General features: G+C 44.0%; 2 protein-coding genes across 9 annotated transcripts in view; both read right to left on the bottom strand.

Moving 5' to 3' along the window:
- ESCO1 (establishment of sister chromatid cohesion N-acetyltransferase 1) overlaps positions 1–1322 on the bottom strand; it is a 32689-nt gene extending 31367 nt beyond the window's left edge. For 3 of the 7 annotated variants that reach the window (XR_011092896.1, XM_068671469.1, XM_068671477.1), the window contains exon 1: positions 1286–1322. The gene's annotated coding sequence lies outside the window, so the exon portion shown is untranslated. Of the gene's footprint in view, positions 1–44; positions 902–1063; positions 1203–1285 lie in introns of those variants that run through there. The other 4 variants (XM_068671471.1, XM_068671475.1, XM_068671474.1 and 1 more) reach the window with 3 other exon arrangements.
- A 5891-nt stretch (positions 1323–7213) lies between these two features.
- ABHD3 (abhydrolase domain containing 3, phospholipase) lies at positions 7214–27258 on the bottom strand. 2 transcript variants are annotated; one of them, XM_068671478.1, is made up of 9 exons: positions 27018–27256; positions 25789–25952; positions 23067–23249; positions 21659–21704; positions 18753–18865; positions 14669–14842; positions 13975–14023; positions 13726–13891; positions 7214–7905 (listed from the first exon to the last, which is right to left on the bottom strand). In XM_068671478.1, exons 1-9 carry the CDS (start codon positions 27162–27164, stop codon positions 7727–7729), a joined length of 1221 nt encoding a protein of 406 aa, XP_068527579.1. In that variant the 5' UTR covers positions 27165–27256; the 3' UTR covers positions 7214–7726. The 2 variants fall into 2 exon arrangements, with proteins under 2 accessions (XP_068527579.1, XP_068527580.1); XM_068671479.1 differs by lacking the exon at positions 14669–14842 and having other exon boundaries at positions 27018–27258.

Raw genomic sequence — 27258 nt, 5'->3', positions numbered from 1 at the left:
GTCAGAGAATTTGCATGCCTTACCAATAGAGAAAGAGCTCTTACATGACACTCGGCGAACCGACAGCTTTCCACTGGCCACAGCCTGTCAGGGACGTGGTACGGCCACTGTAAATTGCACTCACGATGAAAATAACAGGCACAGCTGCTGGACGAGTCTGTGGTCTTAGATTCTCGCAGTTTAGAGCACACCACTGACTCTCACAATTTGAGAACACCGTGACGCACACCCTGTATTAAACTAGACCTTCTTGTTTTGTTTTGTTTTTTTTTTCCAGCCCTGTAGAGACATCACTGTCACTCTCCGCCACATGACCAGGCACACTCAAGAAAGACTTTCAAGACCAAAACAGAAAACGCAATCCACCGAGGAAACGATTACTTCTCGGGGCACTGACAAATGCGCTCTCCTCCCACAAAGTGAGCTGGCTCCTCAGCAGTCATTCCTTTCCTACCAATACTTTTTTTTTTTTTTGCAGCCGAGCAAGGACTTCACCGGACGCCCAACACCCGGCAGCTTCTGCCTTGAAGAAGTCCCCTCCGGTAAAAGCCAGATCGCGGCAAGAAGGAGAAGAAGGCAGAGAAGAAAGGCGACACCAAACTACGCAACAGCAGCCCGAGCTTTTCGGCGCATCAAGTCGAAGCAGCGACGCGCAACTCCCACACCGCGGAGTCCTCGGAGCAGGGGCGAGCCGGGCAGGAGGGGGTGCACGGTAGTGGGGGGGGGGGGGGGGGAGGGGGCACTCGTACAGGGTCCTGCTGCCACAGCACAGCACCCCCGCGGCCGGGCCCCCCCGGGGCGGCAGGCAGAAGAGGCGAGGCCTCCAAGCGCGGCCCAGTGCCACCCGCCGCCCTGACAGCGCTTCGGATGAGGCGGGTCCCAGCGCGGCCGAGCCGGGGAGGGAGGGAGGGAGGGGGGGGGTGGCTGCAGCGAGGCCGGCCGCGCACCTCAGGAGCCGGGGGGGGGGGGGTGGCGGTGAAAGGGGACAGAGGGACGCGGGGACAAACAGACAGAGAGAGGGACGGACAGACAGACACGGGGACGCCCCCCCACACACACACACCTCACGATCGCGGAGGCGGCCGCAGCCAGGCCCCAGCGGGCGGCGAGGCAGGCCCGAGGCGGGGAGGGAAGGGAGCGGGCAGGGGCTGGGCGCTGCGGGGCTGCCCGTGAGGAAGAAGAGAAGGAAGGGAAGGGAGGAAGGAGGGAGGGAAGGCGGCCGTTGAGGGAGGGAGGGAGGGAGGGGGCGCGCTTGGCGGCCGTTGGGCTGCCAACCGCCGCTTACCTCGCGCGGGGCGTCGGGGCCGTGCCGGCGGCGCGAGCCGCCCTCCTCGCCCGGCTCCCAGCTGCGGGCGCGGGGCGGGGGGGGAGGAGAGAGGAGGGAGGGAGGAGAGGAGGGGAGGGGAGAGGGAGGGGGAGAGGGGCGGGGAGGAGGAGGAGGAGGAGGAGGGAGGGAGGGGAGAGAGGGGAGGGGAGGGGGTGTGCGCGCGCACGCGCGGGGTGAGAGGGAGGGGGGGAGCGCGCGCGTGCGCAGCGGGCGGCCGTTGGGGGGGTAACGGCCGCCCTGAGGTGGGCTCCCCTCAGGGTGAGCGGTGTCCCTCAGCAGTGTCCCTCACAACGCGTTTTGGTGTCCTCACAGGTCTCCCGCCCGTCGGACAGCGAGAAGTTTAAAATGCAGCACTGTGCATAGACGAATGTGTTTACAATAAACTCTGTCGAATAAACTTTCCCTTCAAAAAAAAAGAAAAAGAAAAGGAGGGGTATTGTCTGTGTTTAATTAAGCATCCCTTTTAATCAGCTATCATCGATGTAGTACATGACAGGGATTGCGTTTAGCGTTTGACCTAGGCTGCCTTTGATCAAGGACAGGTGCTCCTCGTGAGAGAAACAATGGAAAGTTGGCAAGTAAAACTTGCCTTAAGTTGCCTTTGTGTGATGCGTGGCCATATATGAATAAAAAAAAAAGTGAGGGTACTTTGTCAGAGAAGACCCCCGTGGAAAGGAGGAGCATGGGCCAGAGGGCCTGAAAAGGGGACAAGGAGGATGACACCACATTACTGCACAATTCATATACAGCGAAAATTTATTAGACGGAATATGAAATGCAACGAAGAAGCCAGCATTGGGTGTGCTCGATTTGTGGAAAATCCACCAATACCCAGGCCTGAATAAAAGCAGTGTTTCTCCCGAGTGTGTGAGAAGCGGCTTACTGCACACCGGGTGCAGGATCTGCTCTTCCAGACAGCACTGGCCCGGTGTGGTGGCCGCTTGTCTCTCCAGAGTGCCCACCCCTATTCGTACGCCTTGCTTGCTAATGTGGACACTGCCCAGGTTTATTTGCCTACAAATTTACATAGTGATGTGTACACCTCCCTCCATCACAACGACTGGAAAACAGTGTCGTGAACCTTGGCCCTTTTTTTTTTTTAATAGTTTTGAGGCCTTTTAAAATTGATTTTCCAAATATTTTATTGTTTTCTACAGGTATTACATACGTTGGATCAATTGTTAGAAGGTGTAGTGACATTGCTGAACAAAAAAGGATTTCTTGTGTATAGATCATATTCCCTGAGACACTTTGTTCTGTCTGTAATTTTCTCTCTTTATTAACTAAAACAGGAAACTGCCTACCTTGGTAAGTCTTCTGATTAGTTAGGTTGGATGTTAGGAAGAACTTCTTTACTGAGAGGGTTGTGAGGCATTGAATGGGCTGCCCAGGGAAGTGGTGGAGTCACCATCCCTGGAGGTCTTTAAAAGACGTTTAGATGTAGAGCTTAGGGATATGGTTTAGTGGGGACTGTTAGTGTTAGGTCAGAGGTTGGACTTGGTGATCTTGAGGTCTCTTCCAGCCTAGATGATTCTGTGATTCTTTCTTGACACACTTCATTGAAGCACAGTTTGTCCTAGACAAATGGAAATTTTCAGCAGCTGCAGTTCTTGAAAAAGCTGATCGTATTATTTATAACCCCCCGTATCAGCTCCTCTTTAATGCTTGATAATCTGCTGTGACTTTACAACAAATGCAGCAACATGTGGCCTCCTGCTTTCCTAGGGTAACCTACAGGATACTTTCCAGATGAAAGATACCTTAATCACTGAGCAGCCTGTAAACCTCCTGGAGGATGATAAAAGCTTTTTTTTTCTAAATGTTACTGCTAGCTTTGTAAATTTAACACCATGTTTTCACATCCCTCTTTCTTAGGAACACGAAGCAGGTCAAGGTAGATTTTCTCACGTCCTTCCATGGAAGAGTAATTTGCTGAGCAGCGGGGATGTTGTTGTAAAGAAGCAAGCGTTCTCATAAAGCATTAAACTCCAAAAACTTGGAAAAGCTCGGCTCATGGGATAGGGTATGAGTAAACTTCCAACTTTCCACACGAGGTGGCAGCATTTTGAAGCGCTGATTTCAGCGTGAACGTGCTAGCAAATGTCACTTTCTTAACTGAAAGAGCAAAATCTTCACAAGCTTTTCAGAAATGTGCTCTCTTCAGACGTGGTGACTGTGAACAGGAGCGCTCGAGCACGGATTTACTGTAGGACTCGGGGACTTGAGGGGGGAAGGAGGAACTGCAGTCACACAGAGGGAGTATCTGGATAGAACAGGTGTAATCCTAAAAAGATTTTATGTTAATTTAAGCCCGATTTACCAAGTTTAACCATAAAACTTATGGGGCTCCTGTTGACTGCAGCTAAGTGAAAAATTACTTCCTTCTAAGTTATGCCACTCTCAGCGGTGGGCTCCAGCTCCTTACCTCATGCCACCCTTTCTCTAGCACCTTGCCTTGCTAGCCATGGAAATTTAACTTGCTGGGCTGGTAAAACCAAAAAGTTAAAGGCCGAGAGCCATATGACTTGAATCGGGGATACCAAAAGGTAGGGGAGGAGGAAGAGCAAGCCTACTTTTGGCAGGAGGGAGCTGTTAGTGTTGCTGCAGCTGCTGGTGAAACTGCAGCCCTAGGGCAGGATCCCGAGGTCAACCACAGCAGCCCAGCCAGCACAGAGGTCCTGCAGCCCCTTTGACACGCTAACACACCCTGCTGGTTATCACGCATCTCATCTGAGCAAGCAAGTGGCAAAGGCTCTGGGGAGACCTCATTGCAACTTTTCAATACTCAGATGGGGCTTATAAAAAAGATGGAGAGTGAATTTTTACTCTGGTAGATAATGATAGGACAAGGAGGAATGGTTTTAAACTAAAAGAGGGGAAGATTTAGATTAGGCATTAGGAGGAAATTCTTCACTCAGAGGGTGGTGAGGCCCTGCCACAGGCTGCCTGGAGAAGCTGTGGATGCCCCATCCCTGGAGGTGCTCAAGGCCAGGCTGGATGGGGCTTTGGGCAACCTGGGCTGGTGGGAGGTGTCCCTGCCCATGGCAGGGGGCTGGAAATGGGTGACCTTTAAGGTCCCTTCCAACCCAAACCATCCTGTGATTTTCTCATTTTGCCAGTGAAGAACTGCTGCCCATTGTGGCTGCTGGTGCATTTGGCAGATTTTTCCTTTTCTTCTCTTGGAATTCAAGTTAAAAACAAGACAACAACTATAAAAACAAAAATCATGCCTGGGATATTCTACAACAGATCGGCTGCTGTTGTAACTTCCCTGGCTGGCAGCAAGTGTCGCTACCCTACCTTGATGACTCTGGGACTGAGTTTCCTCATTTTTCGCAGGGTGACGGTGCATGAGAATAAACTGGACTGGACTGGGACTTGTCCAGTTTGCTCACGTGTTGAATTTAAGAATCTTTAAGAAATTGTTTCATTTTATTGACTTCAGGGACCCAAACAATTGCCTGCTAGAACTCAGTTGGAAAAGGCAACATGCCGCTGAGAGGAGGTATGGAGAAGCTTCTAGAACCACATCCTAGGTGTAATTCTTGAAAACGGAGCCCTTTTCCACCCCCTGTAGTGATCAGCCTAGCTCGCAGAGTGATTGTGATGATCAGCACGTGGCTGTTTGGAGCTTGACACTTGCTGCCGTACTGGCGCGACCTTGACGAGCTGCCTCAAGTCAGCAGCTCCCGCAGAGCCGTGTACTGTTCTCCACAGCCCATGCCGGGTAAGTCTTGTAAAAGGTACCGCTGTGTGCCCTGGTTTCTAAAAAAAGCGCTGATCCTTCCTTTGTTCAGTGTGAGATACACGCCACGGGTTAGTTTCTGTGCACTCACAGAGCCATGCTTTCCCTTCTGCTTTACATTTTCAGGTTTTCTAGATCTGTTTGGCAAGAGTGAAATTAATACATTAAAATCTGGGGCTTTGTGTTCGGACACTGAGACAGCGTTGGTCCAATGTGGTTCCTGGGTGACTGAAGGCCTCGCAGGTATAAACCATTCCTCGCCTTGGCTCCAAGAACAAGCTGCAAAGAGGTAAATGTTTTGGAGCATTTACATCATGCACACTGCTGCTAGCACGGGGATTGCCATCTCCCCAGAAGTTTCTTCCAACTTCAGCCATGTCCTGACTTGAAGCGAGGAGGAAAATTTTCTCGAAGAGGTGTCTGCAGCCTTCATGACTTGGAATTTCATTCTCCGTGTTTCCACCAACGCGTACAAGGTCTGCAGATACCACGTAGCAGAAGTGCTTCTAGCACTTCTTACTTGCTGTTGTGTCTCCTGCAAGAACTGAGTTGGCTACCCTTTGTGTTCCAGAAAATCTGACCTACAAAAGCTTGAAGATGCCCATAGTAAATCTGATTTTTGTCACTTTGAACGATGAATTTTCCCTAACAGGTTGTAAGCAAAAGCACTGCACACTGAGGGTGGGGGACACACACCTTTAAACAAACATCTTTATAGGCATTTATAAACACATTTAAAGAGAAACGTCCCATGGGGCTCTCTACATGGGATTGGACCTAACTGAAATAAGACAGTGCAAAGAGACACAAATTCTGCCACGTTACTTTTATTTAAACAGTAAGGTGTGTTTTTAATATAAGCGGTTTCATTTGTTATTAATAGTTGATGCTGAGTTTTGAACATACTGCACCTGAATACTGTTACAAATATAATACTCAATACATAGTTTATTGCTCACTGTTTTTGCAGGAACATAACTTCTGTAATGGAAATGAATGTAAGGATGAATAAGGCACCCTACTAACATGTTGATTTCATCTGTTGCAGACACATGCACAATATTTTGTTTCACTTTTACAAGTCACTTTCCTCGTTCTCCTTATCAGGGAAGGTTAGATTTTATTATTTGCACAAGGACCAATGCCTTGCCCTAAAAACTCAAAACCTAAAAGCACTTTCTGATTTTTAATTTAACCTTCCACCTTACAAAACTAGCTTTCCTATAGCACGTCCTGATTTCTTCTTCTTCTAAAGACAAAAAGTATTTTTGTTCCTCCTTTGCCTTTGCTGTTACTAGGAAACATGCCTCGCAAGAGGACTGTTCACATACTGCTTGTGACAGAAGACCTGACTTGCTTTTTTATCCACGTTTTATTGTGGTTCCGACCCTACTCAAAACATAAAAACAAAGACACCTTTGCACTTTTACTGCCTGATCTCGTGTGGCTAGGCCCGAATCAGGCAGTAGAATGGGAGGGGACCTCCACAGAAGCTGGTTACAAGATTTAATTTCAACGTGCCCTAGATTAGGACTTCCCAGCAGTTTCAAAATGCATCTAACTGTTCTTTTTCCTCAGGGACCCGCTTTGGCTCTCGCTCTGCTGCAGGGCTGAGGAGAACGCTGATCTCACAACCTCTTGCCAAGGTGCTGACAAAGGATCAAACAGCAAACCAGAGAGACCACCCCCCAGCTCCCACCTCTCCTTAAACACTTTGTTACACCCATTTGAGAAATTATCTGAAACAACAGCAGAGACAATGGGTTCAGATTTTTTTTTTTTTTAATTTAAAACAAACTTTATGAATAGTTTCCTAATGCTCTAATGTTTATTCTTTAAAACTGAAATGTTCTCGCAGGGTAATATAAACATAACAGACAGAATAACTGAAATTACCAGTTATATGAAGTATGTATTACATATGTGATAACACCCGGCTATACACAAACATTGAAATGCAAAATGTCTTTCAATTACATAAGTTATTACAGTACTGGTTTAAAGGAATCTTTTGGTTATATGTAAACACTATAAATAAACTGTTTAAAAAATCATGTAAAATGAATATGGCATTGACATCGTTTAAAAAACAGTAGCTAGCCCTAAATCTGGATACTCTCAGGGTAAAACAGCACAAGCAGATCAGTCTAATGCTACGGAATAGTATGCTGCAATTTAGACTTATTTGAAGAACCAGTGCTTCTTCGTGTTCCTTCCTTTTGTTTTCATATTTTAAGATTTTCACCTAAGGAATAGATCAGCTTTAACTATGTGTGACAGGATAATAAACGCTATTTTGAGCGTTGCCATTCTAATATTAAAAGCCACCTACATTAAGTCTCCTAAATATATAGTAGTTTAAATTAAAATCCTGAGGAATTACAATCTATTTACTCGATGGTTTTGGTTAAGTGCAATTTGATGTATGCAGAATGCTGTTTCATTTAAGGTCATTCTTAGTAAGGCATATTAAAAATAAATACAAAAGTGACAACATAATATTTAGTTTCTCGCTACAAAATCTTAGGCAAAAAATATTTTTGCATGTACTAATGGACTTCATCCATTTGCTGGCTTACAGTAGTTAAAATTTGTGCATTAAGCTTAACTGCCCTTGTCAGAATGTGCCACTGTGCTACAGTAGTGGTCCAAAGCTACATGCTAAAGATTTTGTTTCCATGCTCAAACACAGCTTGCACGAACTGCTTGAAGACTCTGTCCATGTAAGTGCACTTCCTTGGCCATATTCCTTCCAGAAAACCAATGTGGCCTCCGCAAGAAGTCAGAACCAAAGCCACGTTTGCGTTTTGTTTGGCAGTTTCTACTGGTATAGCTAAAAGGGTGGGGGGGAGAACTTTAAGTACTCGTTCTTCTATGAAATGCCAGCCACCGAACAATTTTTCTCAAATGTTTGTCACGCTATATATGAATAAAAATACACATTTACGTTAAATGCGTGTTTAAATGTACCGCAGGAGGACTTAGAACCATAGCTGTGTTAAAAGACATTTCTTTCTTCATCGTTAACTCACCTTTTTTGTAGGATTTTCCCGGCTGCTGTAAAACTTTCAGAAACCATGGGTTCATCGTAATAGCACTCATGTTGATGCATATTTATGATTCGGTGCATGTCATACAAACAAAAGGGCAATCAAGCCTGTAGTTTTTAACCTTTGTTGCAATATTCGACTTTGGAAAAAATGAGGAATTTGGGAACTTAACTGTGAATCCCATTCTTTTCTTAGGGGACTGCAAACACAAAACTGTTAATGTCATCGCGAGCTAAAATTAAAGAAGGTTTTGGGTTGTCATCATCATTCTATCTGTACTGCCATACATTTACACTGCATGTTTAGAGCACGCTGTGAAAACAAAGTGGGAGACAGTTCTCCCCCTGAGGAGCTCATCGTCTCAATACACCCAGGAAACAAAGTAAGAGGAAGGCAAACAACTGCACAAGGACACAGAAACCTGTCCCACACTATCCAGGAGGTTTGTCGTTCTCTACCGTACTGTGACTACCAGAAAATGCCTCAATGTTGAATTCAGATGATTAGAGCAGATACACCAAGGGGTTTTCTTCTACTGGGTTAGTTTTCAGCTCCCTGGCCTGGGTCACCACGCTAATACCAATATACAAATGGCAGCAGGCAGACTCAAATGAGCACTGAAAGCACGTGGATTTGCAAAGTATTTCAGGGTGGTGGGATGATGCTCTTCCTGTGAACTAGTTGACACAATGGTGGAGCTTTATGGAACTCTGGTGTTTGTGCTCTTGATGTAAAAACTAGCTACTTTAAGTGATTTCCTCAGAAATTGTAAGTGCACTGGATATACTCCCGAACAAGCAGAAATCTCAAGCGTTTCAGTGAAGAATGCCTTTGGAAGTTCTAGTTTTGAAATAATGTACCTCATGGAATAGAGGAAAAAAAAATAAACACCACAAAATCCATACAGATTTTTTGATTTTTCAGCCTGATAGAAAAGAAACAGCAAAAGAACACACATTTTGTCCAGAGAGGAGTACTAGAGGTTGCACCGAATTGTCAAAAAAAGGTTGTGATTCCACAAGAAAATAAATCTGATTTTAGGTCATACACTGCTAAATTAAAAATGCTTTGGCACTACAACAGAAAGCAGTGAGTCATTCACAGGACTTCTACTGCTGCCTTATTTATTAAAAAGTATTTCTGAAGAGAGACACTTAATCAGGGCTACTTTTGGGGGGGCAGTTCAGATGTCCACATCTCCTTCTGACTGAACTTTCCTGCGAGATCTCCCCTCCTTCCTAGGGGTTTTTCTTTAACTTTTCTACATTGCTACCTCAAAGGTCCGTGAGCAGTCGTTATCCCTGCATATCTTTAGCTTCTTTATGCCCATGGTCCTTCCTTTTGTTTGGGTGCCTTCATTTTTGTCAGCTAGGGTAAAAGGACAGCCAGGCAGGGCAAGGCGCACAGGACCCCGAATGCAATGACTGCACCTTGAAATAGATGGGGCAGGGGTACAGGGCCTGCAGGATGGATTCAGCATGGATGCTAAACCCCTACATTGATTTGATCATTTAATAAGTGATTTTGATTCTTTACTAGGTGGAAGGAACTGTGTTTCTCACTGTCTCTACAAAAAGTCCTCAGATTTTCCTTTGTTCAGCTGGAAAACTGGAAATAGCATCTGCAGTACCTGGGCCTTCTAAAGCACTGCAGAGGCAAGGCTAGAAGGAGAAGTCGAGGAGATAAAAGCACAGGGCCTGACAGCTTGGACAAGGTAATAGCACAGGTTGGAAACCAGAGGTGCAGCAAACAATGTGTCAGCTCTTGCAATCCAAAGCATGCCAGAGCTTCAGGCCCCAGACTCTGCAAGCACTCGCCTGGAGTCTTGCCTCAGTTACGCACCCAGGAGTCTCCTGTCTGGCTCCCCTGGGTTCTCTGGATGAACACCTTGTGGTGTATGAAGATGTTGGCAGTGATTGATGTGAGCTTCTGCCTACTGCGAGGGTATTTGTACCTATCTGTACGCTGCTGGGTAAGGCGTGAGCCACACAGAGCTCTTGACGAATGTCACCTTCCCCATCCTGAAAGCTGGCCCTATTCCATCGCGCAGTCATTCACAACAGACTTCTGCCACAGATTATCGCTCATCAAAAGCTGCCACACGGTGCTGGATATGTAGCCTTGGATTTCCATCCGCAGTGAGGATTTTTAGCAGCTGCCCAACCTGAGCTGTTCTTGCATCCCTGCTCTTACCTCCCCCACGGTGCACAGGAAAGCCTGCCCCTGGCACAGCCAGCCTTGACACAGCTGGGTCACCGTTTGTGTGATTCCTCCCCAGCAGAGTTCCTTGCTCTGCAGCTTCTCAGGAGAAGAACTGAACAATTCTGTGGTGCTCTCCAGTGCCAAAATGCAAATGATGCTTGGCAGCGGTGTGGTGCTTTTCTCAAGACTGCTTCCAGGGTCTCTTAGCCATCCACAAACAGACCCACAATGCGAGAGAGCAAATTCTGCAATGTAAAGGGCAGGCGAATGGAGCACTGGATGTGACGTGCTCTGGGTTACAGAGTGGCATGCCAAAAGGCACTACTGGTCATTTTTGCCCAAATTTAACCTCGTACATCTGGTTCTACGGATCAAAATCTGTGCTGCTGTTTGATCCAGCAGTGCACAGACTTGTTATGTGTTATTAGAACCACAGCGTAAAAATGGGTGTGCAGAATTACCTTGTTCAACATCGGTGTGTTTTATGTGCAATAAAACAACACAATCAGTTGGGCTGCTTACATAATTGGACACAAAATAACACACTCTAAGTTTGGATTCAGAGGGACAGAGAAGTTCAATACAACAAAAAGTTCAGGACAATGGCCGTTCAGACATGCACTTACTTGGCACGGGGGATCAGGAGGGAGCTGGCATAGTACCTAACTTCAAGGGCAGGCTTTCAGCTCGGGCACAGCACAGCACACACCAGCAGCAATGAGCTATGTGTTAGCGTGGTGAAATTTAAGTTGGATTTAAGTTGGATGCCTAATAAGCTGCTCAAAGTCTCTGAGGAGGAAAACGCCACTTCAGATGAAAAGTTAAATACGACACTGGCAACGAATGCTATCATTCCGTCTTCTTAATTTGTCCCTTACAAAATAAAAGGGCTTGACTTGGTTATATTACACACTTCCTCAAACAATAGCTTGTTCCAATTAGTGATGGTGAGCGAAGTGTCACACGGTGAAGAAAGCATTTGCTTTCATTACTTAGTCATATACAGTACAGGAACTGCATCCCGAAATTAAATTTCAGATGCATCAGCTGCCAAGCTCTATGAACATTAAACATCAACATTAAGGAAGGGATGCAAATTAATTGTTTCTTCCTAATCCTGGACTAGGATCAAAGGGTGTATTTTCACGATATGTTCAATAATGATTCCTGGAAAATAAAAAATGTATCACAAGCTAGACGAGAAGTGATTGGGTAGTAAGAGGCAACAAAACCAGCATCTGCGCTTTTTATAGGAAGTCTCTCTTGAAGTCCCAATTGTGTAAGGACAGAGGAGACTTGGGTTTGCATCCCCCAAACTCCGTTACAGGAAGGCAGGTGTGGCTGGCTGTATAAAGGCCATTTAATCATGAAGGAATTCTGGCACGGCTCTCTCCCTAATGGGTTCTCTAGGCCTGTTTCCCAGATGCCTGAAACCATCTACAGCTATCCACGAGAGCAATGGAAGGTAGCCTAAAAGGTGATAGGTATTATTAGGAGAGATGAAGCTTGATGAGGCATGAAACAACCAGTTCCCAAAGTCAACAGAAGACTGGGGCTGGCTGAGAAGAAAGTCTGTGGCTTTGAATCCCTTGTAGTCTTGTCAGTGGAAACTGCCGCTGGTTGCCACAGGCTAACCTGTGGCCACATGCTTTCGGGTCAGAAGAGCAGTTGCCAGAATGAAGTCACCTCCCAGACTGACACCAGACCTTTATGTTTGCTAGCGCAAGAGACAGCAGAAGTGTGAAGATGAGCGGCCTCCAGTAACTGGTGGCATGAGCCGTAATTCCTAGGCTGTTAATCAGGGTGCCCTTTGTCCCCTGCCAGCACAACTTTTCACCAACTAAAAAGGAGCGAAGGATACACACACACGCGTGACAAAGTCATGCTATTAGCTGTAAATCAACCTTCCCTCTGGTAGCCCTTCCTGAGGCAAACTAGTCACCACCACGGCACTGGTGTACAGCCAACAGCATAACTCTGTGGAGAAGGAATACATTGATGCCTATCCACCCACGCATTTTAATGGAGAAAGGCAGGTTAGATTCTTCTTTCCTCCTAATGGAGGCTGTCACCTCTTTATATTGTTCATGCATAGCACGAATGTTTTTTATTCAAGAGGAGAAGAAATCCGACTGTCTTTTCCTACTGCACTCCACTGGAATGGCCCTTTTCTCTTTGTGTCATATTTGTCTCCAACAGCTCTTCAAACTCCTAACAGTAATGTGAAGTATGTGTGTCTCTTCTGTACGTGCTCTACGTATGGGCATGCATAACTAGTACATACACAACCCCTTCCAATTCCTTCATTCTTCTGTTTGCTGTTCTGATCTGTTTACTCACTTCAATTCTGTGTCTCATTCTACAAGAATCTCACTTGTGGTGGCAGAAAAAAACTTTCCTGAAATAAATCAAGTGAATGAACTTCAACTTTAAACATGGGAGGTCTTCACTACTGACGACTGTGCTCATCACCTGCTCATTATAGCAATTTTCCTCTACATTAACTTTTTTGTTCTCTCTGTTCTTCTCAGACACTGAAACCAATACACAGACTGCAGGAACAATCAGATCTTTTTTAAGACAGTTAGCAACAGGATTACAGATCAAAAGCAAAATGTTCATAATACTCATGTGGCTGGCTGAAAATAGAAAGAGGAAGGAAAACAGGGTTTTCAGCCTATCAGTTACTAGCTGGTATTGTTGCTTCATCCACTTAGCTTTTTATTAATTTCACTGTGTCTCCTTTGAGAAGCTCACCTTGCCTGTATCTCTTCCTTTACCCTAGATTCTGGTCCACATGCTAACCTACATGTTTTCTTACTTTTTCATTTTCAGGCACCGGAGTTTATGTCATTGGGATCATAAGCAACAACAGCTGAGAACTTCAAGTCATCTGAAACATAAGCAAGTCCTGGATACTCTTTGTAGGGACTGGCTTGAAGAATGGTAATGGAAAATACTTGGTTTCACTTATGTTCAAATCTGAATGTCTACAATCCAGACATATGTATCTGAGTTCTTCTTTATAGGCTGCTTCCATACTTGGTGAATAGGAATGGGCACTTTTGGGAGCAATACACCTGGCATCTTTCTTATAGTGAAATAACTCACATCCTACACGTGCATATTTCTTTTGACTATAAAGAGCCTACCTACTAAGGACTAATGACGGCCACCCCGTGTGCTCCTGCATTCTGTTCTAATCAGGCATCTCTATAATCAGCTATTTTGCATGTCTTACACTACATAAATTGCAAGACTGACCCACTACTGGAGGTTGTGATCCTACATGCAAGTAATATTTATACAAATCTCCACACATAGTTCATTTTCAAACCTGTATAGTTGGTCCTAAAAGACTGCACAAACAGGGAAATATATTTTAAAAATCAGAAACTTACCATGACCCGGTGAGAAAACATCATCCACAGAGTTCAGACATAACACTGGAATTCCTACTGACTTCAGCTTGCGACATGGGCTAGCGTCTTCATAGTAATCATCAATTGTACGGTAGCCAAACATGACTGAAGTGAACTGTTTATCAAATTCTCTAACAGTTCTAGCCTGGAATATAGAATTCAAATAGGGAATATGTCAGCATTTGGAAAACAGCATCAAGCTAAATCAGAAGCAACATTTCCACATACCTTCATCACGAGATCCATGTCAAATAATTTTTCCAGCATTTGTCGATGCCTAAAGAGAAAGAAAGAAAAATTGGAGGACTTGTTTTCTGCAGTAGAAACAGAAGTCCCCTGCTTTACAGATACATTTGAAGAAATAACTTCCTAACAAGAACATGCTTGTTTTTAATTTTCTGTCATATTCAAAATCTGTCTGGAATCCAAGAGCAGAAGAATTGTTCATTCATACGCAGGCACATCCAGCAACATAGTCAAAATCCACATGACAAAGATGCCAAAGATAAGAAAATTAAGTATTTGGAATATAAAATACACCCTAATTTTATAAAGCAAAGCATGAACTAGCCCTTTCCATGCTTTTGCAGTCAAAGCTGACTTAAAAGAATTAGTATATAAATATATACATGTATAAAACTCAAACTCAGTATGTACAGATGTCTAAAAAATTAAAGCAGTTCACTTCATCCATAAATCTAGAAGTGCATTGCTCTTGTGCTGACACCCTCGAGGAGCAGAGAAGTTTAGTCACATTCATAACGATCTTTTTTGCAAAATTCTTTTGATTTCAAAGCCCACAGAATGCACACAACTATGTGAAATGTCATTACGGCATTAATTTTGCCAATATTATTGTACCTGCTGTAGATCTCATGCTAACATCCTTCCACCTTGCCAAATAGTTCAGAAGGCAACTCACCTGCTGATGGAGGATTGTAGACAAGTAGTCAAGTAATAGTTGAAAAGAAGCCAGTTTAGTGGCTTCTCCAGAGACTCTACAGACTCAAAAACATTCCAACCCGCAGAGAAAATTGCAGCTGCCATTAAAGGAGTGTCTCTGCCAGTTTTGCCCAGGTAATTTAAAAGAAGCATGCTACAAACAGAAATGAAAAACAGAAACATATATACTATCAAGTTGTTTGCTTCAATCTAAAGCAAATATAACAATCAGCCACCTTTTTGCCTGTTTTTCCACATAGTTTCTTGTATCAGCCTTACAGTTGTGCCTAATACTTCTACAGGGTAGTGAATGTCATCAATATATGACTCATTAAGTTTGCTTTCTCTCTACGTTCAGAGAGGAGCTGAGTGCACTGTGTAGGATGTAGGTAGGAGTGCATTTAAAAATAAAGAGAGATGTACTAGTCTTATTGTATCACCGAAGGGGAGAAGGTCAAGTAAACGTACTTTACTCATGGAACGGGTATACTTAATTGTCAGTAAGTTTTGCAATTTTACAACTCAGTCTTCCTGATCTGGTAAATCTCATCAGTCTGCCTGATAAATGCAAGCCACCCCGGCATGCCTGCCCATTTTAAGAAGCTATCTTTTTAGTTGAAGGTTGAATACCTTTCCCATACCTCATGCATATGAGAGTACAAAGAATGAAATGAAAGACAATTAATAAAACTAACAAAACTATGAGCTAAATAAATGGTATAAAACTTGCCTTTCTGACCAATTGCAACTTACAGTCTGTATTGAAGATGTATAATTGAGTTGAAAAAAGGGAGAGTTCACCAGTACCTGACCCTTCAGATGTTGAAAAATTAAATGACCAAGAAGGTAGTAAAAGAAAAATAGCAACAGAAAAGCTGTCTTACTTTACTGCCTGAGGCCTCAAGGTTTCCAACCAGCATTTTAACACCGAGTCTTTAACTCAAAACATTATAAGCTCCATGACTTAATACAGCTCCCTGGAACACTAACACTCTATACCTTAGCTTCATCTGTCATACTGCAGGAGACAGCAACCTGTAGCAAAAACATCACGTAACCACCTTCCAGCACAGAGAATTTATCCCCATGCACTACCTACCAAATTATAGGATAGCAGTGCAAAAGGGAGATGAGCTCCTACTAACTCGCCAGCAGGTAGGAACCAGCTGGAAAAGAACATCAAACACTGCTTGGGAATGTGCATCTGGAAACTACTCAGGCAGCCAAACCCAATGAGGAAAGTCACCTGTTGCACAAATAGGGGTTAGGTAGCGTGCGTTCCCTTTCACCTACAGGAGAGGAAGAACCTATGAACCACTGGTCTGTACTCTCTAAGGATAACATTGAGTCATAAATCAATAAAAATGTTGCAGTAGTAGCAACATTTGTGAATGGATTGCTTATTTTACTTCTCATTTGGGCAAACATGTCCTATATAACTTAACTGGCTCCTCACAATAATTTGAAAAAGAATAAATTATGAAAATTGTTGTAAGATTAGGACAAGTGGATGATTCGCACAATATGCCTCTAGTAAGGCATATGCATCTGTGCTCCTGCCTAATTTTAAACATGTAAGTGCTCCAATTAATTTTGAAGCATGGAAACAGTCCCCATGTGGACTCCAGAAGAAGTTCAAAAAGGAAGTATCATGAAGGTGGAAGAGGGGTGGAGCTGCCTGAGAGAAACAGTCATTGCCCAAGCATTCAGGGGATGCAGTTTGGAAAAACTAAGCTCATCTGGAATTGGAATTAGCACGTGATATGCAGGACAGCAAGAAGGGCTTCTATAAATAAAATGGTACCAAAAGGCTTGGAGCAAGCAACAACCACTCCTTACCCCTCAGCACTGAAGCCAGTCATTATCATCACAAAAGGCAAACAGATCATTCGAGTATGCTTTGTTTTTGTTAAGTCTGGTCACCTTCTCATCCTTCCTATGACTGGAAATGGCTTCCAGAGGATTTCCCAAAGAACCGAGGTTAGGCTGAGCATCCTGTATTCCCTCCTGGTCTACCACTACTGAACAGAGCAGGGAACCTCATGACAAAAATATTTGTAAAAGGCCAAGGCTACTGTTTTTCCCTGTCTCTACTGCTGAAGTCTGCCCTCCAGCCTTCCAGGTCCCTGCGGCTAGTGGCAGAGTGTGGAAGGGTGAAGTATTACTCACAGCAGAGGAAGATTGACTTAGGGCCCAGTTATGCAAACTGGACATATACGGGACCAGATGTGGTGCACCAAAGCTCCAGAAGGAAACAGCCAAGGTTTTTGTAAGCCTACTGTTTTGAAATGCTGCAGCAATTACGGGATAATCCTGGAGCCTGGAAAAACACAAATGTCACACACATCTACAAAAACAGGAGAAAATACTGTCTGGTCAGCCTAATTATCAGCACTATGGGACTACCCTCTGGAAGCTATTTCCAAGAATGTGGAGGTTAAGAAGGTGACTGGTAACAGCCAGAGTGGACTTACTGAGGACAACACATGCCTGAGCAACCTGACTGCCTTCTATGACAAGCTGACTGCTTTCCTTGATTAGGCAAAAGGAGTGGAAGCTGTTTATTTTGACCTCACGAAGTTTTTGACAACCTTCCACGTAGCCAAACTGGAAATGACAGGGTGACAATAGGTGACCTGCAATGTGGGTGGGAAATTGGCTTAGACCACCAGGCTGAGAGGGCTGTGGACCAGTTCCTAGTGGTGTTACTCAGGGGTTAATACCGGGGCCAAGAATGTGCAACATCTTTATTAACAACTGGAAAATGAGATGGATTGCACCCTTGGCAAGCTTGCAGGTCGAATTGTGGGGAGTGGCTGGTGCACTGGGCGACAGAGCTGTCATTCTGAGGGACCTCAACAGGCTGCAGAAATGGGCTGGCGGACACACAACAGAGTTCAACAAAACCAAACGCGAAGACAGGTTCATGACTGGAGAAAGAACGGCACTGCTGGGAAAGACCAGGGCAAGCTGAACACAAATCAGCGATTTGTGCACCCTTGCAGCAGTGAAGATAACTAACAACACTCTGTGCTATGTTAGCACAAGCAAAACCAGCAGGTCTAGTGAAGTAATTTTTTCCCTGTACCTGGCACTTCCGAGACTATCTGGAGTAGTGTGCCCAATCTTAGACTTCCCAGAAAGATTGACATTGACATACTGAAGAGGGCTGTACGTATTCATACTGAAGACACTAGCAAAATCCCAAGGGAAAAAGAGTGGCTTAACTGACTTACAGGGCTTCCAGGTTACTCATTTGATTATTAATCACTATATTGTTTGAACAAATCTGTATTTATCCCAAAGCTCCTGCAAGTCATTAGAAGATTAATGTCAACACACAATTTATCAGAAAGAAGGGCAGTCTCAAAAAAGTGACTCCTGTCTGCAGTACTTTTAATGGAAGTTCTCGAGTTTCTGTTAAAGAGTCTGTCTGAATATTTCTCCTAGTTTCTAGCAGTGATTTTTCTAGCAACTGTTCTATCACTGTCTGTTCTAGCTATGCTTTCTGGAGAGAAGCCAGGACACAGCAAGTCTTAATACCACGTTATAATCAACCCATACTGGTTTCAACAACAGTACTACTTCTGGCTTCTCAGCCAGACAGAGCAGATAATCACCTCTCTTCCAGTATAACCTACCCCCACCCTGCAGAACCCAAAGAGAATGAAGATAAATCTTCTAATATCCAGGGATTGCTAAGAAACACGGTACGTTAATTCTAGTTCCTATTTTTTAGCCCTCTGTTCCAAAGACGGGTTCCGTAGCTTCCAAAGATTTTATTGCCCACCTGTTTGTCTATCAATCTGTCTGTGTTTCCTGTCTGCTCTCCCAGCCAGCTTCTGAATGCTGGCCACTTTCCACCTTACTGGACACAAAGCTAAAAGCTTCGAAGGCGTTAAGCTTCTAAGAGCCTTCCAAATATTGACAATTACAGGCAGACTGAAATTAGTCGCAGTTCGGTAAGTACCATAAGTACTGTGGAGTAATCATTTACAGTCATGCTACAACAGTCCTATTTATGATCATAGTTAAGCTGAGACTCCCCTTACATAATACCTTACCCTCCCATAGAAACACCGGCTGCCATGAACGGAGCTGAGGGGTGCAAGCTGTGGATGTGATGAATAACTGCCTCTAAATCCTCTGTGTTAGCTGCACAGTAAGTCCTTGGTGTCTGTAAGGAGTCATAGGGAAAAACACCGTCATAAGCTTTTTTTAATCATCCTTTAAGGACAAAGAAAAACGTACAGCGGTTCTTTTATATAATAAGATAAATTTATCGTGAAAGTGCACTAAATGGCAAACATCTCAGGAAGAGGGGGAGGAAGGAATTATACTTGCTATCATTACAAAACAAAACAGGTGATAAATATATTCACTATCTGCAACCACCAAATCATTAGATGAAAACTGAACACAGAGTCACTAGCTAAACTAGATTGAACTAGATAGGCACTGGTATTTTTGAAATACCCTACAGAAATAAAAACACATCGTAAAGGCTGTAATTTAGAGAAAAGAAAGTTATAATGACAATTTGACCATCTTCACCCATATTCAAATGCAAAAGAAAATATTAGACTTCAAGTTCTGTAAGCTGGCATTTGAAAAACATCCAGTATTTAGATTCTGTACATGATACAAGCAAATAAATAGATGGATAAATTTACCAGTGCTGTTTACCTGATTTACTAACAAAAGCAATGAAATGTATGCATTATCCCTTCTCTGTCTACCAGCAGCAGCATCTCTTCAAGCCTTGAGTTGCAAGGTGGCATGACTTCCATGGCTGTCCCTGGGATTTGGACATCCCCCACACACACTCACTTGAAGGATAAGCATAGCTTTTGAGCCTCACCTGCACAGACAACTGCTACAGGCTACAATCTGCAGACTCTTCTGCAGCAGTGTAAGGGAGATAAATACTTTTAGATGTAAAACACAGTAAAGTAAGTTCTCTAGATTTCATCTACAGCAACTACACAGTTCTTACTAAACATGTTAACAACCCTGACTTAACTCAAGGTAGAGGCTAGCCTGCCAAAATTCAGTACAAGCATTAAAACTAAAATATAAAAATATTTAATTATGAGTTGATTGAACATATTTGTTGCCTGAAGCAACGCTGTATTTTAAGGTGCTTTTTTTTTTTTTTTTTTAAATTTGCTCTCAGCTAAACAGGCTGGATATTTGTGGACAATTTTAACAAGTTTAATTAAAAGAAGATAATTACCTAAAGTACATTTAACATGAATAATAAAATGTTGAAGTCACAGATTAAAAAAAGGAGAGAAAAGCTAAATCTGGATAATTAAATCTGAAGATGTTTTCCATTTATGTTGCATTTCCAATTCTCATCCACATGAATCACTGTTCCCTTTATTACATCCTATTAATTACAAACGGTGTGAATGTGTTTCATTTTAATTAAGTTGTCAAGTTTACAAGGAAAAATAAATTATTTTTAGTACCTAGGGTCTAATGTATTCCAAGTTAAAGTATATTTGATTAAAAGTTTATAAAACTACAGAGGGAAGTTGCATTTTAATTTCAGTTAATTCCTGATACTTCAATGTATATCTATCTACTCAGCGTACAAAGGTATTTTAAAACATCATCTTAGCTCACATTGGCTGTGGACATCTAATATTTGAACATTCCATAATAAAAATTCATAGTAACTTTCAATAAAAATGTTCTTCTCATTCGTTTAACTGATTCTTTAAATAGTTATTGTAGACTGTAAATTTACATTTATCTTTAAAGAGACTAGTAGAAGAATTACTTGCATGACTATTTCTACTGTGTTGCCCAGCTATGCTTCAAACTCATTAACTAGGGATTTTATATTAAAACGTAGAAACCCCCTTACAGAAAATGCTATAATTTCAGCTGGTTTGCTTCGCAGTAAGATCTTATAATGCTTAAATATGTAAATCCGATTACACTAAAATACACACAATGCATCCACACAAGAGATCTTTTCTGTTAGCGATTCAGAAATTCGTCAATAAGGACTTTGTGTGCCACAAAACTGCTTTGTAGATCCATCTCCGAAAGTATGCAGAAAACTACTCTAACATAGCAATATTTGCATTGAAACGTTTTATCTGGTTATGGGAAAAAAATTCTGAGCTTTTAAGGCTGAAGCAAGGGGATTAAAAAATGCAAAACAATACTTAGTATTATGCACATTCATACCAGCTTCAGACCTGTCAAAAAAACATATAGGAGCAAATGAGGCTTATTCAGCAGTATTTCATCATGCTTTGTGCCGAGATGCAGAAAACGTTTGGCTTCAAGATTTCATCATCTGTGGAATTGCCAGTTATCTCTAAGCAAACGTGATTTGTATGTCCCAGAAATAATTTAAAAAAAAAAATCTGCTGGAGCTAAGCTAGTATTGTAATTGCTGAGAAAAATACAAAATTAATTTTCAGGGTATGACTACCCGTGTAAATCGGATTCATTAATTCAATACCACATAATACGGGTCAATTTAATGGCATGGCTTTTTAACCAAATCATAGCTTAAATATCTATTGGCAATTGGGAAAGTAATTGCCACTGTTTATATTTTGCTTTATAAGTTAAAACAACAGGAGAAAATCACATTGAGTGAACAGAATTTCTTGGACGTATACGTTTTAAATACCATGGTGTTTTGAGGAAGAAAAGTATAAGGATTGCTCACTTTACTGTCACAGATGCTGGTAATTTAAGTGATTTCCTAGAACAAAATGTTCACAAAACAATTGTGTTGACCAGCTGGTCTCTGAGTTTTAAAATAAAAGATGTACCTTGGCATGTTACTGATCTACCAGATAACTAGATTCTCTTCTCTGCATCTTCAACATATGCTATGAGCTCCTCTCAGTTAAATCCAGCCTTACAGATAGACACTGATGATTACATATATACATCCTGCTTACATATAAAAGATGTTTATCTTAAAAGTCATCCTTACCAAAAGATCCTCACCAGCAATTCCACGGTTGTTAAAAACCACGCATCTAAAAATTGAGAAAGCAAACTGAGTTACATAGATTGCTCGTCCACCTGAAAAGGACAACTTACACCAAAAATTGAAAACACATAAAGAAAAATGAGCCAGTTCGATGGGTAAGTTCAGCAGATAAATAATTTCTGTCCTAAAAATGCTAAAATCTGACATGTGCAGAATGACCTTTATACCACTGCAGTCGGTGGGACTCTAGGTGAGCTCTGTGCTTTGTCAGTCAAGGTCAGCCTGCAGGACGAGAACCCCTGGGGTTACCGGAAGATGGAATATGGATCATGCTCTGCCTGAGCTTAGAGCTGGCCAATTATGAGCCGTAAGCTATATTTAGCTGGGTTAAAGGCATGAAAAGATATTTTGGTATTTTTCAAATATTGCTGTTTAAAAAAAAAACAACACTCAAGTTCTCCTTTATAACGTTATACTTTTCTTTGTTAGGTGACCAAATGCAGGTATTTCCTTCAGGAATACTTAAAGAATTAGTTCTAAGAAGTTGTTGATTTGGGATCTCTCTTCCTCTAGTATTTTTACAGGTAAGCTTTAAAGTGATTTTAAAGGTAGTTTGAATGGTTAAAGCGCTGTTTTACTTCCAGAATTTAGTAGAGCAGCTCCCCAAACCCCCAGAGAACAGATAGCCAGAAATATACACAGGCACTGACACACACACATATATTTGAAGAACATTATGTAGTCAGTAGCAGACACCAATCTGCAATTGCAAAATGCAATATTCCAAATAGGGAGCCTGGAACAACGACAACGTATTTTAAAGCACAGTGGCAGGAATATGATTACATAAAGGAATTTACTCGTTGACTAATCCACTTATTTTACCCAATTCTGACCAGCAGCCTTAATAACAAAAATAAATTAAGCAGTGACAATTCAGAGGTGACAAACCTCTTCCTGAAACAGCAGCAGGAGTAGGTTGGCTCCCCTTTCTGCACTCAGGGACTTGAATCAAGCAATCTTGGCACTCAGCAGCTGACCTCCTTCGAGGCCTTCTGCCAGCAACCCATCCATACAAGTCTTTGTGGAGCTGAATACAAACCCCTTCTCAAGAAAGCACAAAGGTAGCTCGAGTGCTGATGTTACAGTTTAGGACACAGCAGCAAAGACCTATGCAGACGTAGCTCGCCTTCACCGCAATTTCTGCAGCACGTCTGCAGATACCAGAACAGCCCTTTGGAATTTACTGCGGGTTACATAATGTGGTTATTATTATTATTATTACTGCTTTCTTACATAAACTATTTTTTTTTTTTAGATCTCATTTGTGTTAGGAAGACACCTTCTACATATGCATACTTAGCTGTGATCTCACACACAAAATACACGCAATGAAGTGTGACAGCACCTATATCCCAGTGTTTCGCTCTGATGGATCATATGAAGAATGTAGGATTCCTTGCTCGTTCCTGTCAGACCAGGCAATAACAGGACAGTAGGTCTTGTGCTGGCATCCGGATAATATAAGCTGTCATTATTATCAAACCAATCCAGCGAAATCTGTCCTCCATCTGCTGTTCTAATGAGCTCACTGAAAGGCACATTTCAAGACAACAATGATTAGATTTAAAAAATAAATGCGTACTATTAAGAGTGCTTAAACTGTAAAAAATACCAGGTATAAAATCTGTCTCATTGATTAGGTTTTAACGCTGCAAGTACCACCTAATCGTGTTTGCACATTCACCATTCACAAAGAGCCATACCTCCAGCTGACATGAGTTAGCACACTCAGTTCATGGCACAATTCCAGTTTACAGTAAACGAAGAGCTGGCCTTTCATCACTCGCTGCTGATGTACTGGAAGCTTGTAACTAATGTGACTTTTGGCACTGCCTTTTACTGTATGTGGGCTTGTGTCCCGCAGCTTTCCTTTGGGTGGTCTGAGAACCTTCTGGCTCTGCTTTGGGCAACGTGTTAACCATCTATCACGTGTCTGTTGTTGTTCTTTTTGTTTTGCTTTCTCTTTACCCAAAGAATAAGCACATATGCTGGATGGCACTTTGTTATGTTTTTAACATGTGGAACACAGACAGACACTACAGCTTTACAGCTTCAGTGAAGCCAGAATTTCACACTCTCATCTCCACAAACTTTGCTAGCATGCGTGTTTAAAAAATACAACCTAAGAATCAATAAATGTGATACCATCCCAAGAAGCTAAGCATGTCTTAAACTATGAGAGGAAGGTTACAGTCCTTTTATAGCCCTTTTATATACATATACATATATATATATATATATATATATATATATATATATATACAGAGAGAGAAAAAAACATTCAGCATCTTCCCCATTCTCTGGCAACTAATGTATGACACAGGAACTACCAAAATTGAAGTTTACTTCACATTTGCTTTTTCATTTGAAAGCACAATTTTCATAGCACCTACTCCAGACTTTAAAGCTCATCAGCCTTGTTGGACTCATTAGGTCAACTTTACCCTTTTTTAGCAATGGGCAGGAGATGCAATGCTAGTGTGTGCTGCCAGCACAATCTCAAATGGTGCCAATGAAGCACTGCCCCATGGAACTAGTTTCTTTCCTCACAAACCTCGAAATGGAGAGTATACAAGAAGGGCTACAAAAAGTGGACATGGCCATACCACTGAAATGTTTCCTAGTTACTAAAACTAAGGGAAGCTGCTAAATGCTGAATCTATTCTACCATGCAAACAGAGCTGAAACAACTTGTGCTGCGTCCAGGTTCCGGAGTATAAAAGTACTTCTCCTTAGCTCTTGTGCCAAATGCCTCACTTGCCAGACTGAGCCTCACTTCTGTGTGAGAAGAGATCAGCTGAGGACAAACAATATATATAATTTTTTGCCTCTTAGAATGTTGGCATCAAAGAACACAAGACAGACCGGATAGGTGAAAAATTAATCTGAAAATCCCAGGAGTTTGATATATTTAAAACTGGGCTGAACATGGCCATGCGATGGTTAAGGTTGAATGTGTTGGTTGAATGGACAGAGAGAATGACAGCATGACCCTTCCGAAATGATGGCATTCAATCACCAAAATATTTGACGCACCAGATGACTGTGCTGCCATCCAGAGAGACCTCAACAGGCTGGAGGAACTGGCTCACAGGAACCACATGCCAGTCAACCAAAGGATGTGCCAAGTGCTGCAGCTGGGGAGGAACAGCCCCAGGCACCAGGACATGCTGGGGGCTGCCTGGCTGGGAAGCTGCTCTGCAGGACAGGACCTGGGGCTCCTGGTGGACACCAAGTCGAACATGAGCCAGCAGTGTGCCCGTGCAAAAATAGCTAATGGTAAGCTGGGCTATGTTAGGCAGAGCACTGCCAGCAGGAGGGAGGTGGTGATCCTTCCCCGCTGCTCGGCACTGGTGAGGCCACCCCTGGAGTGCTGGGTCCAGTTCTGGGCTCCCCAGTACAAGAGGGACGTGGACATACTGGAGCCAAGTCAGCAAAGGACCACCACGATGAAGGGGCATCTCTCCTCTGAGGAGAGGCTGAGAGAGCTCAGGGGGATCTTATCAATGTGTATAAATAGCTGAAGGGAAGGAGCAGAGATGTCAGAGCCAGGCTTTTTTCAGTGGTGCCCAGTGCCAGGACAACAGGCAAAGAGCACACACTGTAACACAGGAGGCTCCCTCTGAGCACCAGGCAGCACTCCTGTGTTGTACAGGTGACCGAGCACTGACACAGGTTGCCCAGAGAGGTGGTGGAGTCTCCTCCTTGGAGATCTTCAAAAGCTGCCTGCACAGGGTCCTGGGCAACCTGGTCTAAGTGGGTTAGCCCAGTTTCCTCCAGAGGTCCCTTCCCACTTCAACCAAGCTGTGAACATATAACCACATCAAGTCCTGTATTGCCACCAGTAGTCCAGTGCTCCCTGAGCTATAACAGGGCTCTATGGGATCTTTTAAACCCACTGCATGCTGAATCCAGGACAGAAATGGTTCCAAGCCTAGGACGGAGTTGTAAAGAGAGGCATAAAGCAGATACATGGGCACACACTTGAGCAATGACAGTCGCTGTGACACAGAGCAAGGTAACCACTGGCTACAGAATTGATCACTGTCTCGAAGAAAGGCACTTACTTTCTGTACTGTACTTGGGGTCTAGAAGTGATAAAGGGACGCAGGAGTGTCTGCACCCGGCCTTCCCAGCACCAAATCGTGGGATAGTAAGTTTCTGTCACAACAGGGCAATATTCCTCCAGAAAGCGGCAGAAACGTTTGTTGCTGGCCACCAGCTGGGGTTTCTAGGAAGAGAGACTACAGTCAGGCACGGGCGTTCATAGAAAAAAAAATATAATGAGAGCCTGTTTCAATCTTCTCCCAGTAGACTGCTTTTGTTAATTTATTTATTATAAGGCTTTTTCTTTTCATGGTAAGGAGATATACAAACATAAGCTTCGACAGTACCTGCTTGCAGTACCTAGTTCAGCCTGGTAGCACTCTCCTCCTCCCATCCCACAGTGTGGTGCCCAGCTGCATAGGGTACTCACCTCTAATAACGCCCAGCATACAGGTATTTTTCTCACAGCCTAGATTTGCACAGAGGAATTGGGGTGGAAATCATCACACCCCACATGGGGTTTGAGCAGCCACATTTCTTAAACTTCTCTTCTAGGGTCTCCAACGTGCACGCGTTAACAGGAGGAGAGAGGACAAGTGGTGAGAGCTGCTACGCACACGCAGCGGCGGCAGCATGTCCTCCTGACCTCTCATTTTCTTCCTCTGACGAAAAGAAAGCATCCTTTTGTGAGGAAGGCTGCCTTCTCAGCCCGTCTACAGAGGCTTGTGGCACCGTGTGAGCCTTCAGCAGCCCGAAATCTCTCCACACGCGCGTTTCCCCTTGATGGAGCACTCAACGAGGCGCTCTCACTCTTGCTCCAGGGGCCACTTTCCACGGTCCCAAACGATTTGAGAGCTCCCAAACGCTTTGATCACCTCCTCGTGAAACCACTCCTCAGCAGGTGGCCAGGAGGCACCACAGCCCTCGCCACACGGCAGCAGCAACCCGAGGGTCCCCAACCCGCCACAGCGGGCGGCGGAGCCCCTTCCCCTCGCCCTTTCCCCTTCCCCTCGCCCCTTCCCCGACCAGGGGAAGGAAAAGCCTCGTCCCGTCCCCCCGAGGGCCCAACACCCGGCTCGGCTCGGCTCGGCAGGGCCGACCCCTCCACAAGGACGCGGTGCGGGCTCCGTGCAGAGCCCCTCCGGGCGCGGCGGCGGCGGCGGCCGCCATTTGAGGAGCCGCCGCTGCCTGCCCGGGGGCTGCCACCGCCGCTGTCCCCCGGAGGGTGGCCGCCCGCCCTCCGGCTCACCTTGGCGATGCTGCTGAGGTAGTAGCAGGCGTAGGCGACGCCGAAGCCCAGCACCAGCGACAAGCCCACGCCGGAGCCGAAGAGCCCCACGCGGACCTGGCTCTCCAGGTAGAGGGACAGCTCCCGGGTCAGCACCTGCCAGTCCATCCCGCCGCCCCTGCTGCGCACCCCCGGGTTGCCGCAGCCGGAGCTCGGCGGCCGAGACCGCCCCGGAGCGGAGGGAGGGGACGAGGAGGAGGAG

The sequence above is a fragment of the Anas acuta genome, chromosome 2 (genome assembly GCF_963932015.1).
Source record: "Anas acuta chromosome 2, bAnaAcu1.1, whole genome shotgun sequence".
In the NCBI taxonomy this organism is placed as follows: Eukaryota; Metazoa; Chordata; class Aves; order Anseriformes; family Anatidae; genus Anas; species Anas acuta.
This window is presented reverse-complemented; position numbering and strand designations above follow the sequence as displayed.

Coding starts and splice junctions, on each gene's coding strand:
- ABHD3 (XM_068671478.1), bottom strand. CDS start 27,164: ATGGACTGGCAGGTGCTGACCCGGGAGCTGTCCCTCTACCTGGAGAGC. Junction 18,866..21,658: donor TTGCTGGTGAGGATCTTTTG/GTAAGGATGACT, acceptor GACTCCTTACAG/ACACCAAGGACTTACTGTGC. Junction 13,892..13,974: donor ACATGGATCTCGTGATGAAG/GTATGTGGAAAT, acceptor TCTATATTCCAG/GCTAGAACTGTTAGAGAATT.